Raw genomic sequence first — 14,270 nt, 5'->3', positions numbered from 1 at the left:
TCAAGCTCTCATGATAAGAAGAGAAAGAGAGGTAAGGATATTGCAAGTGGAAAACCCAAGCATTAGTTGCAAGAGAAGCAGGATAAGGGAACAACCTGTTACTTTTGTAAGAAGGCTGGACATATGAAGAAAGAGTGTTCCAAATATGCTGCTTGGCGTGTGAAGAAGGGGTTGCCTGTGGAGCCGACCGCCAATGATGTCGAAAGATTCATCTATGTGGGCAACGACAATAAAGTTTCAGTTGAAGTTGTTGGAACATTTAGATTATTATTTAAAACTGGTATTTATTTGGATTTATTTGAGACATTTGTTGCACCGTCTTTTAGACGGAATCTTATTTCTATTTCCTGTTTGGACAAATATAGCTACACTTGTTCTTTTGGAAATAATAAAGTTTGTTTCTCTTTAAATTCAAATGTGGTTGCCACTGGTTCTTTGATTGATAATCTTTATATGCTTGATACTGTTGCTTTTAATAATGAAATTTTGCACTCAAGTGCAAAAGGTACAAAGCGTAAGTTAACTGAGAATTCTGCTATGTTGTGGCACAAGCGATTAGGTCATATCTCTAAACAGAGAATTTAGAGGCTTGTGAATGATAGAATTCTTGACCCTTAGATTTAAGTGACTTTCAAGTCTGTGTAGAATGTATTAAGGGAAAACAAACAAACTTGAGAAATTTAGGTGCCAATGGAGCTACGAGTGTCTTGGAACTGATTCATACCGATATATGTGGACCATTCCCTACGGCCTCTTGGAACGGTCAACGGTATTTTATCACGTTCATAGATGATTACTCTAGGTATGGTTACCTATACTTGATACATGAGAAGTCACAAGCTTTGGACGTGTTTAAAGAGTATAAAGCTGAAGTTGAACTTCAACTAAACAGTAGCATTAAAGCTGTCAGATTTGATCGTGGTGGTGAATACTACGGTAGATATGATGGATCAGGTGAGCAACGTCCAGGACCCTTTGCTAACTTCCTAAAGGAGTGTGGAATTATCCCTCAAACTATGCCAGGAAAACCAAATATGAATGGTGTTGCTGAGAGGCGAAACCGTACTCTTAAAGATATGGTGAGAAGTATGATAAGTCATTCTTCCTTGCCTAAATCACTTTGGGGAGATGCACTAAAGACTGCAATTTATATCCTTAACCGGGTTCCAACTAAAGCAGTGGCCAAAACTCCTTACAAACTTTGGACTAAGAAAACACTTAGTATTAAGCATTTACATGTTTGGGGTTGTCCAGCTGAGGCAAGGCCATATAGGCCGAATGAAAAGAAACTGGACTCTAGGACGGTTAGTTGCTATTTTGTTGGATATCCGGAACGTACTCGCGGATTTAAATTTTATGATCCCGCTACTAGATCCTTCTTTGAGACTGATAATGCAAGATTTTTTGAGGATGTTGATTTTGGGAGGGAAGATATAGGTAAAGGTATTGTCTTTGAAGAAGATAGTCATGGTCCTATTTATGACTCTGCCGAGAGCAATGATCAGATTATGATACCTATCATTGTTCAAGGCCCTCCGGTTCAAGACAACACTGAAATTCCCCATGAGGAACCAATTGAGCAAACTCAACAACCTCATGAATCACAAGAAGTGCCACTAAGGAGATCCGCTAGAGAGCGAAAGAGCGCAATTCTAGATGATTATGTTGTTTTTCTACAAGAACATGAAGATGGAGTTGGCATTGGGGAAGATGATCCTGTAAGTCTTCAACAAACCATGCAGAGTCCTAAATCTCAAAAGTGGATTGATTCCATGAATGAAGAGATGCAATCTATGAAAGATAATGACGTTTGGGATCTTGTCGAGTTGCCTAAAGGCTCAAAACCTATTGGTTGCAAATGGGTATTTAAAACCAAAAGGGATTCGAGTGGTAACATCGAAAGATATAAGGCTCGTCTAGGCGCTAAAGGATTCACTCAAAAGAAAGGTATCGACTACAATGAGACTTTCTCTCCGGTTTCCACGAAAGACTCATTTAGAATTTTTATGGCACTTGTGGCTCATTATGATCTAGAGCTACATCAGATGGACGTAAAGACGACGTTTCTCAATGGAAACATTGGCGAGATAATTTATATGGTACAGCCAGAAAACTTTGTCATTGGAGATCCAAAGACTATGGTTTGCAAATTAAAAAAGTCCATCTATGGTCTCAGGCAGGCTTCTGGTGAATGGTATCACAAATTTCATCATGTAATCACATCATATGGTTTCGAAGTGAACTTGGTGGAACATTGTGTATATCACAAGTTCAGTGGGAGCAAATTTATCTTTCTTCTCTTATACGTTGATGACATCTTACTTGCTACTAATGATATAGGCTTATTGCACGATACCAAGAAATTTCTCACTAATCAATTTGAGATGAAGGATCTTGGTAACGCCTCTTTTGTATTAGGAATTCAGATACATAGAGATCGCTCTCGAGGTATTCTTGGATTGTCACAAAAGAGCTATATCGAAAAGATCCTGGAAAGGTATGGCATGAAAGATTGTGCACCAATGGATACACCTGTGTCTAAGGGAGACAAATTTAGTCTCTAACAGTGTCCGAAGAATGAACCTGAGATAAGGGAAATGCAAAGGATACCATATGCATCGGCAGTGGGAAGCCTAATGTAAGCTCAAGTTTGTACTCATCCTGACATAGCATTCATTGTTGGAATGTTGGGAAGATATTTGAGTAATCCGGAAATGGAGCAATGGAAAGCAGTGAAATGAGTCTTACGGTATTTGAAGAAAAGAAAAGACTATATGCTCACATACAGGAAATCAGATCATCTAGAAATCATTGGATATTCAGATTCTGACTTTGGAGGATGCAAAGATGAAAGAAAATCTACTTCGGGCTATGTTTATCTACTGGCTGGTGGAGCGATTTCATGGAGGTCTGCCAAACAGACGCTCATAGCTTCATCCACCATGGCTGCAGAATATATAGCATGTTTTGTGGCATCCAATCAAGCTTTATGGCTGCGAAACTTTGTCACTGGTTTGCGTATCCTTGATGGTGTTGAAAGACCATTAAAGATATTTTGTGATAATAAATCAGCAGTGGAGTATTCAAACAATAATAGGAGCACTACAGATGCAAAACATATAGATGTTAAGTTCCTAGTTGTTAAAGAAAAGATTCAGAGTGGACAGATTTCGATAGAACACATTGGCACTAACTCCATGATTGTGGATCCGCTCACTAAGGCGTTAACACCTAAGTTCTTTCACGAGCATACTGCTCATATGGGTGTTACCTTATGTGATACTTTGGTTTAGTGGGAGTTTGTATTTTGGTGTTTTATGTAATAAACATTGAGTTGTTTATGTTCTGCAGAATACAGTTGATGGAATTTTATTAAATGTCACTCTATTTTTGTTCAATTTTCTTATTGTGGTTTAACATTGAGTTGGGAAAATTGGAATCAATCTCGTTAGAGATTGCCTAAGGACTAGTTGGAAATAGACATTATATAGATCACATTACATGTAATTTCCATGCCACTTATCCGTGCATTGATTCATATCGTTGAATATATTTGTGTGGTGACCCTAGAAGGTTTAGTCACGTAAAATTTGTGACAAATGCCGCCAGAAACTCATACATATATAGTAGACGGACAGAATTGTTTTGGTAAAATCTAAGGACGATAAATAACATAAAGTTGCGCACTAAAGTTTTGTATAATTGATTCTGGATTCATATGAAGCCCAAGTGAGAGATTGTTATTATTATTTTTAATAATAATAATTATTTTATGGGCTACATATAAATATATCAATTATATTTGCTATTTATTATATTGGGTTAAATTAAGTGATCAAATAAGAAACCCAATTATATTTTAATTTATTGTATGGACCTAATAAGTGGATACCTAATACCAGGCCCAATTAAATTATAATAGGAGATTTAATTAGGTGGTATATAAAAAGGGTTATAGTCCCCAATACATCAAGTATGCGTAACGGCTTATCTTCTACCCATCAGAGAGAGTCATTGAGAAACCCTAAGGAGTACTTGGTTGAGGAAGACAATAATCAAGGACACTATACATATTCAAATACTGTTACGATTATCGCCTTATGGATTCAGGTACGCTTCCGCTTTCGGTTTAATCTCGATAATTAGATATGATGACTACGGTCCTTGTCTCTATTTTAAAGAATTATGTGTTTATAGAATTATTAAATTCTATCAATTAACTCCTTGATAATATTTTTTTCTTTCTTTCACTCTCATCTTCCTTTCTTTTTCTCGTGTTGATGATGGAGTAGCCCTAGGCACATCTGTATACTTCTCCATTTTTTTGTTTTATTTTATCTGGTGCTCGGTCTCGGATTGATGATATTGACTCCTTGATAATATTTTTTTTCTTTCTTTCACTCTCATCTTCCTTTCTTTTTCTCGGGTTGATGATAGAGTAGCCCTAGGCATATATATATACTTCTCCATTTTTTTGTTTTATTTTATCTGGTGCTCTAGGCACATTGGCCTTTCGCGGGATTGGTGTAGGTTATTTGGTGTTCTAGGCATATTGGTTTAGTATATTTGGTGCTCTAGGCACATTGGCCCTGCGAGTGATTGTTTAGTTTATTTGGTACTCTAGGCACATTAGCTCTTTTTGAAGGATTGGTTTAGTTTATTTGGTACTCTAGGCATATTTGTTTAGTTTATCTAGAGCTCTAGGCACACTGGCCCTTCTCGGAATTTGATTAGCTTTGGATACAATTTAAATTGGGATACAGTTTAGTTGAGGATTGGATACAGTTTGTTGAATTGGATTCAGATATTTGAAGTTTGTATTGGGTTGATTACGGAGTTTGGTTTTGGATTAGGATTTAGTTTCGCATAAAAGTTTTGGTATTGTTTTCGATGGTTGCAGATTTGTTAATTTGATGATTTGATTGCTTTGTTTTCTCTTGAGTTGCTGCGTCTTGGGACGATTTCTTTTATTGTGTGTCTTTGGATTCGTTTGGAAGTTTATGGTTTGTTTGGATTCGTAACTCTATTTTTGGTTTTACTTGGATGCTCTTGAATCTGGTGTTGCAGTTTTTGGATTTGTTTGGTTACGTAGCTACGTCTCTGGGTTGGCAAACTCCCGATTAAATATCGTGACTTTGAAGGGGGATGTTAACATATATAATGATATTATATTATTGGATAGTTTTATTATTATAATAACTAGTTTAAATCCCGTGCGATGCACAGATTGCACATTTTTTTTATTATTATAATATTTTTTTAAAAATTTTGAATTCAATTCTTAATTTTGTTCGTTTAAAACTTTAAATGATATGACTTCATAATAATTATATTAGTAGACCTATATGTTCATAACTTTTTTAGAACATTTAAACTTATTTAAAATGATAGCATTGGTAAGGGGGAAATGTTATTATAACAAAATTATCATTTTTTGAGGGTAAAAATATAATGTCTCCGTTGTGTTCGGACCGTAAAAGATATTATTTTAGCATGGTGATTATTTAATCGATTAACTATAATTCTATAAAATATATTTGAAAAAGACAATATTACTGATTGAATGATATAGTTTTATTGATAATTCTATGTGTATTTTTATAAAAATAATATTTATGTTTTAATTAAAATTTGATTTTTTAGTTCACATCAATAGGATACGAATTATACTTAGTCTAATATTAATTTGATTTATCTCGGATCAGTGATTTACATTATTTTATTTTAGTCCGATGCTCAATACACCGACCAAATCAAACTAATTAGTTTTAGTTTAATTTTAACTTTTTTTAAAGTCCGAATTAATAAGATAACTTTGTTTTAGACTGAATAATTAGGATATATGATTTTATTTTTATTGGTCGAATTGTAATTTTATTTTAGTTTTATGTTAGTCTGAATCAATTGTATAATGTTTTTTTCCTGGATAAATAAAATATATTATTTTGTTTATCCGAGTTCATTAGTATAATCTTTTTAGGAGGATGGATATTATTATTAATTTATCTTAACCCGATTTATATGATATATCAACTAAATCTTAATAATTATAGTTTGCTTAAATTTAATTTAGTCCGAAGTAACAAATTAGAATAATAACAAACTCGAGATGAATTAAAATATAAATTGATAGAAGAAATTGAATTTAATATAAATTATAATGATATAGAGTTTGATATAAAATAGAATTGAAATTGGTAAAGCAATAGAGTAAGTTGACTTCAATATCAATTAAAATTAAATTGATCGACCCAATAATTAGAATTAGAATAATTAAGTGAGGGTAATTAAGTAATTTCAGCAAATACCGACCAACCAACTACCAGACTTTTAATATTTCGTCTATTAATAGCTTAAAACCCGTGCGATGCACGGATGCACAAATCTTTTTTAATAATATATAATTTTTTAAACAAAAATATTTTAAATTAATTTTTTTAAATTTGTTCATTATTTTTTTATTTCTACCTTTTTAAATGATATGACTTCGTGATAATTATATTAATACACGTATATGTTCATAGTTTTTTAAAAATATTATTACAACGATTTTATAGTTTTTTGAGAATAAAAATATAATGTTTCTATTATGTTGAAACTTTAACAAAAATATTATTTTAGAGATGTTATTACTTGATGGATAAACTATAATAGTTATTTGTGCCCGCAAGGGTTGACTATGCTGGTTAAAGAGGGGATAACTGTCTTTTTGGTCACATGTTTGAATCCCACGGGAGAAGAATTTATAATTTTACCTCCTAAGACAGAGCATGTCGCTTAAATGCGGTTTACCTTGGTTTACCCAGTGCGCACCCGAAGAGTAGCGGATGCGGGTTTCCTAAGATAAAAAAATAGCTATTTGAAAAAGATAAAAGTATTGATCGAATAATATAGTTTTATTGATCATTTTTGTGTGTTTTAAAAAAAATTATGTTTAGTTAAAATTTAATTTTTGGTTCATATCAATAGGATACTAATTTTGCTCAATCTGATATTAATTTGATTTATCCCGTATTAGCGGTTTGCTTAATTTTATTTTAGCCAGAGACCCATTACTATGACCAAATTCAACTAATTAAATTTAGTTTAAATTTAATTTTTATGCCCGGATCAATAAAATTGTTTTGTTTTAGCCCGAATAATTAATATATATGATTTTATTTTAGTTGGTTGAATTATATTTTAATTATCTTGAATGACTAATATATATTATTTTGTTTATCGTAGTTCAATAGTATAATTTTTAAGACGGGTTGATAGTATATATTATTTTTTCTTAACCCGATACACATTATATGAATTAAATTCAACTAATTATATTTAGTTTGCTTAAATTTATTTTAGTCAGTAAATATCAATTAGAATAATATAGAAGTAAATATGAATTAGAATTTAAAATTGGTAGAAGAAGTTGACTTTAATATCAATTAATAATAATATAGAGTTGTATATGAAATAGAATTTAAATTGATAGAGGAAGTTGATTCCAATATTAATAAGAATTGTAATTGACCGATCGACTAACTGACTAATTAGTTATAGAATAAATAATTACTAATTAGTTATAGAATAAATAATTAAAGATAATTAAGTAATTTTAGTAAGCACCGACCGACCGATTACCAAACTTTTAATATTTCGTTTATTATAATATATATAGATTTACTTGTTAGAATATTTTTTTATGATGTATAGTTGTTATTTGTAATCGAGAATAAGTCTTATTTTATTATCTTCTCTCCATACTTTATAGAGGAGAAACAGGAGAAGGCTTCCAGAGCGCCTTTTAAAAAGTCAATATATGAAGCTGTAGCATCAGAAGCTGTGAGTTGATTGTTTGATTTTGATGAGTTTGATTTTTTAGATGGACATTGTTTAAATTGCGGATTTTTTTTTGTTTTAAATTGTAACAGGATAAAGCTCCGTATGGAGCCAAGGCGGAGGAGCGGAAAGCTGATTATGAAAAGATGATCCTCGCGTACATCAGTTGCACCAGTTGTCAGCATCTTTTGTTAAACGCCTAATGGTAGTTTCCGAAGAAACATGTTGCACCATTTGAGCAAAACTCTCTTCTCCTATTTTACCTTCCTAAGTTCTTGTTTTTGTGAACAATGCTTCCACCTTCCGAATGGAAGAGGCGTCTTGAAACCCAAATTTGAGACATTTTCTCAATTTTTTGTGAAATTATTTAATGGCAGTATAACCAACTGAAATTTGATATTTGTGATTTATTTGGAAAACAAAGTTGGAAGTTTAGTTAACTTTTTTAGAAATATATATATATATATATAAAATAAAGCTACCAATTTTTTTGAAAGTGGTGAAAAGATATCAGTGGAGAGCAGCTTTCACTGTTATGTAAGTTAATTTTTCCACATCCCATTTTCTTTTTATTGTCATGGTGTACATGGAAATAAACATTTTCCGGGTTTTATATATTGCTGCTGCATGAAGGACATTTGGCACAACCAGATGGAACTTGGAGTGGTGACTCACCAATATAGATGTGAATTCTATCTAGTCAAAACAGAGAGCCGGAGAGAACAATAATAACCAAAAACAAAACAAGGAGAGGGGACACAAATCTTTCCAGAGCAAGGCTTATATGCAAATTAGTTTAAACTTTTAGCCCCTGAGGTATGAACTTTAATCTGGTTTTGACTCTTAGATCTATTCTTGTAAATTGTTTGGAACTATCATGGTCTTTAATGCCAAAATCCTGCTTCAAGATTTCTAGTCAGAATGTAATTGTTGTGTTTACTTGTGTTGATTAATTCATCTTGTTCTTACAAAAACCTTTTCCTCGGTATTAAATTTCTGAATTTACAGATTTCCTTGTGATTTCCGTTTACTTCTTATCCGGACCATTTGTCCTCTGATTACTACTAGATACCGAAAAGAATGGACTCGGTAGATAATGGGAAGGGAGTCACGGATGTGGGAGTTACAGATGGCAGCTGGAGGGAAAAAAGAAAGAGAGGCAGACCAAGAAAATATGGACTTAATGCACCGATTATACACTCAGTGTCACCGTTGCCGATTGCTGATCAGTCACCCCCAGCCGGGTTTTCCTCCAAATTTCTTGTCTTCCCTGTTAAAAATCGGACTTTAGTTCCAACAGGATCAGTCTCAGCTGGTGGTTCACAGAGTAAAGCACTGAACGGTGCCATTCCAGAAAGTTTAGGTATGACTATGGATTTATGTTGGCAGTTTTCCTTTTCATATTCCACTGCATTTCAAGGTTTATAGTTATAATTGCGAGGTGGTTCCTTCGCGTGTCCTCTATGATATTTTTAAAAAAAATGAGTTATAGAATTGTTAGAGTATTCAGCTGATTCCTGGAAACCATATCATGAATGTAAGATTATAATATTTTAATGCCCTCTTGTAAATGAAAATGTATAGATTGATAGCTTCAGAAGTTTCTTTTAAGTGGTAGTTTATTTTGTTCTGCTATTTTGGTGAGGGGAAAGTTTACAGTGAGCAGTACTAGAACATCGTTTCTAGTTTGCAACAAAGTTATATGGTTTGTATATGAAGTACGAACACATTTCTTTCATCAGGATTATCAGAGTATCACTGACTTAGAGCTCAACAGAATTGCGTAAAGTCTTTTGACCGACTTTCCAAAATGGAGCCCAATGAGTTTCAAAAATCATCAAAAATATATGGAAGCAGTCAAATATAATGATGTGATAACCCTTGAAATCATGGACTTTGAGTCATCGTGCCCTTCTTTCTGTGTAAATTAGTTATTCTATATACTTGTGTTTTTTTACTTCTCGCCTCACTTTTCACTGCCTGTTCCAGCATCAGGTGCGGTGCATAAATTACCGGTCCGCCGTCCTGAACCTGAGTACAGGAGTAACATGGAAACTGTGGAAATTACTGGTACACAGGCTCAAATGCAGGCTCACAGGGTAAATTGCCACTGGCCTCTTAGAGTGCAGTTACGTTTATGTCTTGATAAACTACGTTATTGACTTCTACTTTTGTATTCAATTAATACCCTGTCTTTCAGATCGCCTCAACTGTTGCTGAGCTGAACACTAGCTTTGAGACTGCTAAAAAGAAAATAAAAGAGTTGGGGAAGCAAGTACCTGACCTTATTCAGATCGAGAAGTGGAATGATCAGATAGCCAGCTGGGATGAGAAGAAGAAAAAGTTTGAGAAGGAATGTAATGAAGCTAAACAAGCAGCACTTAAAGCTTATGGTGAGAAGCATGAAGCTCAACAAGCAGCACTTAAAGCTGTTAGTGAGAAGCAAGATCTAGAGAAGAAGTTAGAGAAGGCTATCAAAGAGGCAGATGATGCCAAGGCCTTTGCCAAGAGGGCAATAAATGAGGCTGCACTCAAATTTGTTAATGAGAGGCGTGACCTCGAGGAGAAGTTGAAAAGGGCTGTCAAGCAGGTAGAAGGTGATATCGAGGAGAAGTTGGAAAGGGCTGTCAAGCAGGTAGAAGATGCCCAAGCTTCGGGTAAAAAGGCAATATACGAAACTTCAAATAGTTACAAGATTTGCTTGGACAATTTTGTTGCATCCCTAGGCAATTGTGAGGGCAAATCTTTGGAGGACCATGTAAATGAGCTTGCTAAGACAATGCACCATGATTATGTTTCCCGAGCTGATGTGGTAGTTGAAGTGACAGGACATGAAGGTGATGGGGATAAAAAAGATGATGCGGCAATGCAACTTAGATTGTCTCAACGGGCAACTAAGCCAAATCCCAAGTATGTGCAACGTGAATAGTGCATGATGAATGTTTTGTTTGTTCGACAATGCAATGCACTTCTGAGTCTATGCTTTGTAATTCTGTTACCAAAGTACTATGTATGTAGATGTATGTCTTTCGACAATGCAATGTCAGAACTCAGAATGCTTATAAAAATCGATGCTGCAGAAACTGTGAAATGCTCTGAACTTGGGTGTCAGTAATTTCAACGTTGGATAAATGTAAAAAAAATTAAAGGAGTCTGTAGCTCCCCTACCAGCTCCGGTACTATTCGAGTTTTAGGTACACTTAAACTCTCAAAGCAATTGCAGGATGTTGTGCTACTGGGAGACTGGTATACACAAGTTCCTCTTGCAAAAGACGAATGAAGAAATGATTGTGAGATTATGAGATAACAAAAGTAATGGCCACACAAAACAATTGCTACTTCTGTTAAAAATTTGTTATATGAGCTGTTTGTATTGTTGATTTAAACGAAAATGAATGCAATCTGCTACTACTGGTATAAAGAAGGGATGGAAATGGGAAAGCAAACAAAATTCAATTCCATTTCCATATTGGTAAAATCTGTTTTCCATCCCAATCAGTTATATTTGTTTATGTTTCCATTAAATGAGAATGAGTAATGAGATTGCTACTCGAATGGCAAATAATACCAATTTTTCAAACTACATAATACCAATTTTTCAAAGTTTCAAGGCAAATAATACTAATTTTTCACATATTTTAATAGGGATTTGAAGTTTGGGTATTTTTAAACACATTTGAAGCACCAAGGAGAAAAAAATTAATTAAAATTTGGTATCTCATGTCTAAAACGCCTATCACCCTAGACAAGCTTATCATAAATTCACAATATGAAACTTATTATTTTATATTTTCATAATTTTTGTTATTCGAATGTGTATTAGTAATATTAATTTTAAGATATGTATTATAGTATTATATCGCTTAATCTAAAAGTTGATGTTTTTGCATTTCTTTAATTATGACCTATAATTGACGAGATACCCTTTTGATGGGTATCCGAAAATAAAATCTTTTTCCTTCATAAAATAAGGTTTTTTTTAACAAAGAGTAAAAATAAAAAATTGTAATAAAATGAGTGTTCTAAAATTCGCTAATCGGCATCGTTCGGGGAAATTTCAGTGATTAATTGGATAATCGGTAATTAATCTGATTGATTAATCGGAAGCAGTTTAATTAATTAAATGATTATAATACATTATTCTATATAAATTTCGTTAACCTTTCATAAAATTTACAAAAATAATATCACAAATCACTAATTCATATTTATTATTTATGTGTTATATTCATATTTTTTTATAGTTGATTTATACATAATAATTATTTTTTTGTTAATTATTTATACATAATATTTAATAGGAAATTTGTCAAATATACCAACTTTTGGATATTTATTTGCAAATCTACTACCTTACTTAAAAATTTTCAAATTTACTATCTTTTTAAACATACAAACAATTAAATTGCAAAAAAATACCATCCCTTAGCCCTCTTTATCATCTTATCCTTCCTCGGCTCATCTTCCTCCGCCACAACCTCCTCCTCAACCCTCTACCCTTCCTTCATAACCACAACCTCCCTCTGCCGCCGACACCACCACCGCCATCTCTGCCGACGGCACCGGCGCTGGAGCTTCACTCATCGGCGTATAGGTCTGATCCGACGTGAAGAGAAAATTATGTCTTATCCGACTTACATTTCGTATTATTATGCGAAGGTGAATATGAATCTGAGATTGCCTCGGCATTTGTTATCGAAAGAGGATGGTAGGTTTGCGCAACGTATGAATGGGAGTGGAGCTGCTATAGGTGATAGGAGGAAAATTGGGAGAGAGGAGGGAGGTGATGGGAGTCGGTCGTTGTTTGCGGTGCAGATGGAGAAAGGACAGAGTAATGGAGAGTGGAGCGGCGATGGATTGATTGGATTGTCTGGTTTAGGATTAGGTGGTAGACAGAAGAGTATGGCCCTGCAGGCGCACTCATTTTTCGCAATTTGTAATCACGTGAGCATCTTATTTTGCAACTAAATGTAATTTTTAATAGATTTTTTTCAAATTTGCATTTGTGGTTGCATATATGATTGCTAGCAGTTGCTGATATGGTTGCAAATGCAAACTCCGTATTTTTAGAAATATTTTTTGAAAGATAGTATTTTTGCAATTTATTTTAAAAATTTATAGCATTTTTACAAAAAAAAATTTTGACTTGGGTATTTATGAAAAAAGCCCTTTAATATCATTGCTTAATAGTTCGAAAGTTTGACCGGGGTTATTTGGTTCGCCAAATTCTGCAATCAGGTATGAGTTTCAGTCATTTCAACCCTGATGTTTGGTTCAAAAAAATAAAATTTTATATCCATTACTCGAACCCCCAAGATATGGGTTTTCATATCCAAGTAGGGAGGTGGCTATGAGTAGAGATACACAAAAACTGGATCGGGCCGAATTCGGGTTGGGTTTTGAAAAATCCGGATTTTTTAAAATCGGGCTGGGACGTGTTTTTTTTTAAAATCAGGTCGGATTTCATTCAAAATAACTAGGCCCGTTTAGGCCCGCGGATCGGGACGGGTCGGGCCACCGGATTTTTTTTAAATAAATTCTTATTAATAATATTTTTTTTGTAATAATAAATATTTATTTGCATTTTTTAGATTGTATTTGCAAGGTTAGGCTTTTATTTATATGTACACACTTTTAACTAGAATTTGGAATAATTTCTTCATGTTATAACTTAGATTAGTTTAAAATATAAAATTTACATCTCGGTAATTCGATATTAATATATTCAATTTATGATTTTGAATTAAAATTATATTAGAAATTTAGATCTTTTATTCAAAATTATATTCAACTATAAAATAAAGTTGGATAAAACATAATTTCTTTAAAGTTTTATTCGAATATTTATTAATAATCATCATAAAATCTGGGCTTTTATAAGACCGGGTCGGGCCGTACCGAGCTTTGGACCGGGTTGGCCCTAAATCCAGATCGGGGCTTAAATCCGGGCTTTTATAAGACCGGGTCGGGCCGTACCGAGCTTTGGACCGGGTTGGCCCTAAATCCAGATCGGGGCTTAAATCCGGACTTTTCTCGGATCGAGCCGGACTGGATTTTTACAAAAAATATGTGGCCCGTTAAGGTCAGCGGGCCGGATCGGCCCGAGCCGGGTTTTTTTGGATCGAATTTTTATGCGATATTTTTCGGATCAGATCGGACGGGTGTTTCAGATTCAGATTTTTTGTGCATCTGAGGGAGGGGTATGGGTATCAAATTTTATTAATTATTTTAATTTCTATTTAAGAAATTATATAAATTTGTTTAATATTAAAAATTATCTATGAGCCTAAAATATTTTGTGATCTTCTTGATCCGTTAAAAATAGTTACATAAAAAATTGAAGGAGAAATATGAGTAATTTAATTGAAAAAAATTATTCAATTATTAGAGATTATGATTTAAGGGAATATGATAATCAATACAAGAAAATATTTAATTATTAAATATTA

The 14,270-nt window shown here is 33.5% G+C and overlaps 1 protein-coding gene across 2 annotated transcripts; it reads left to right on the top strand.

The window, feature by feature from the left end:
• The first annotated feature begins 8,454 nt into the window (after nt 1-8,454).
• Nucleotides 8,455-11,034, top strand: LOC141724159 (uncharacterized). 2 transcript variants are annotated; one of them, XM_074526169.1, is made up of 4 exons: nt 8,455-8,637; nt 8,890-9,184; nt 9,811-9,920; nt 10,022-11,034. In XM_074526169.1, exons 2-4 carry the CDS (start codon nt 8,902-8,904, stop codon nt 10,748-10,750), a joined length of 1,122 nt encoding a protein of 373 aa, XP_074382270.1. In that variant the 5' UTR covers nt 8,455-8,637; nt 8,890-8,901; the 3' UTR covers nt 10,751-11,034. The 2 variants fall into 2 exon arrangements, with proteins under 2 accessions (XP_074382270.1, XP_074382269.1); XM_074526168.1 differs by having other exon boundaries at nt 8,456-8,637; nt 8,830-9,184; nt 10,022-11,028.
• The last annotated feature ends 3,236 nt before the right edge of the window (nt 11,035-14,270 follow it).

The sequence above is a fragment of the Apium graveolens genome, chromosome 5 (assembly GCF_009905375.1).
Source record: "Apium graveolens cultivar Ventura chromosome 5, ASM990537v1, whole genome shotgun sequence".
In the NCBI taxonomy this organism is placed as follows: Eukaryota; Viridiplantae; Streptophyta; class Magnoliopsida; order Apiales; family Apiaceae; genus Apium; species Apium graveolens.
This window is presented reverse-complemented; position numbering and strand designations above follow the sequence as displayed.

Bases quoted from the DNA above. Each gene is read 5' to 3' on its own strand.
- LOC141724159 (XM_074526169.1), top strand. From the start codon at position 8,902: ATGGACTCGGTAGATAATGGGAAGGGAGTCACGGATGTGGGAGTTACA. The intron at 9,185-9,810 runs GTATGACTATGG...TGCCTGTTCCAG, and splicing joins TGCCATTCCAGAAAGTTTAG to CATCAGGTGCGGTGCATAAA. The intron at 9,921-10,021 runs GTAAATTGCCAC...CCTGTCTTTCAG, and splicing joins CTCAAATGCAGGCTCACAGG to ATCGCCTCAACTGTTGCTGA.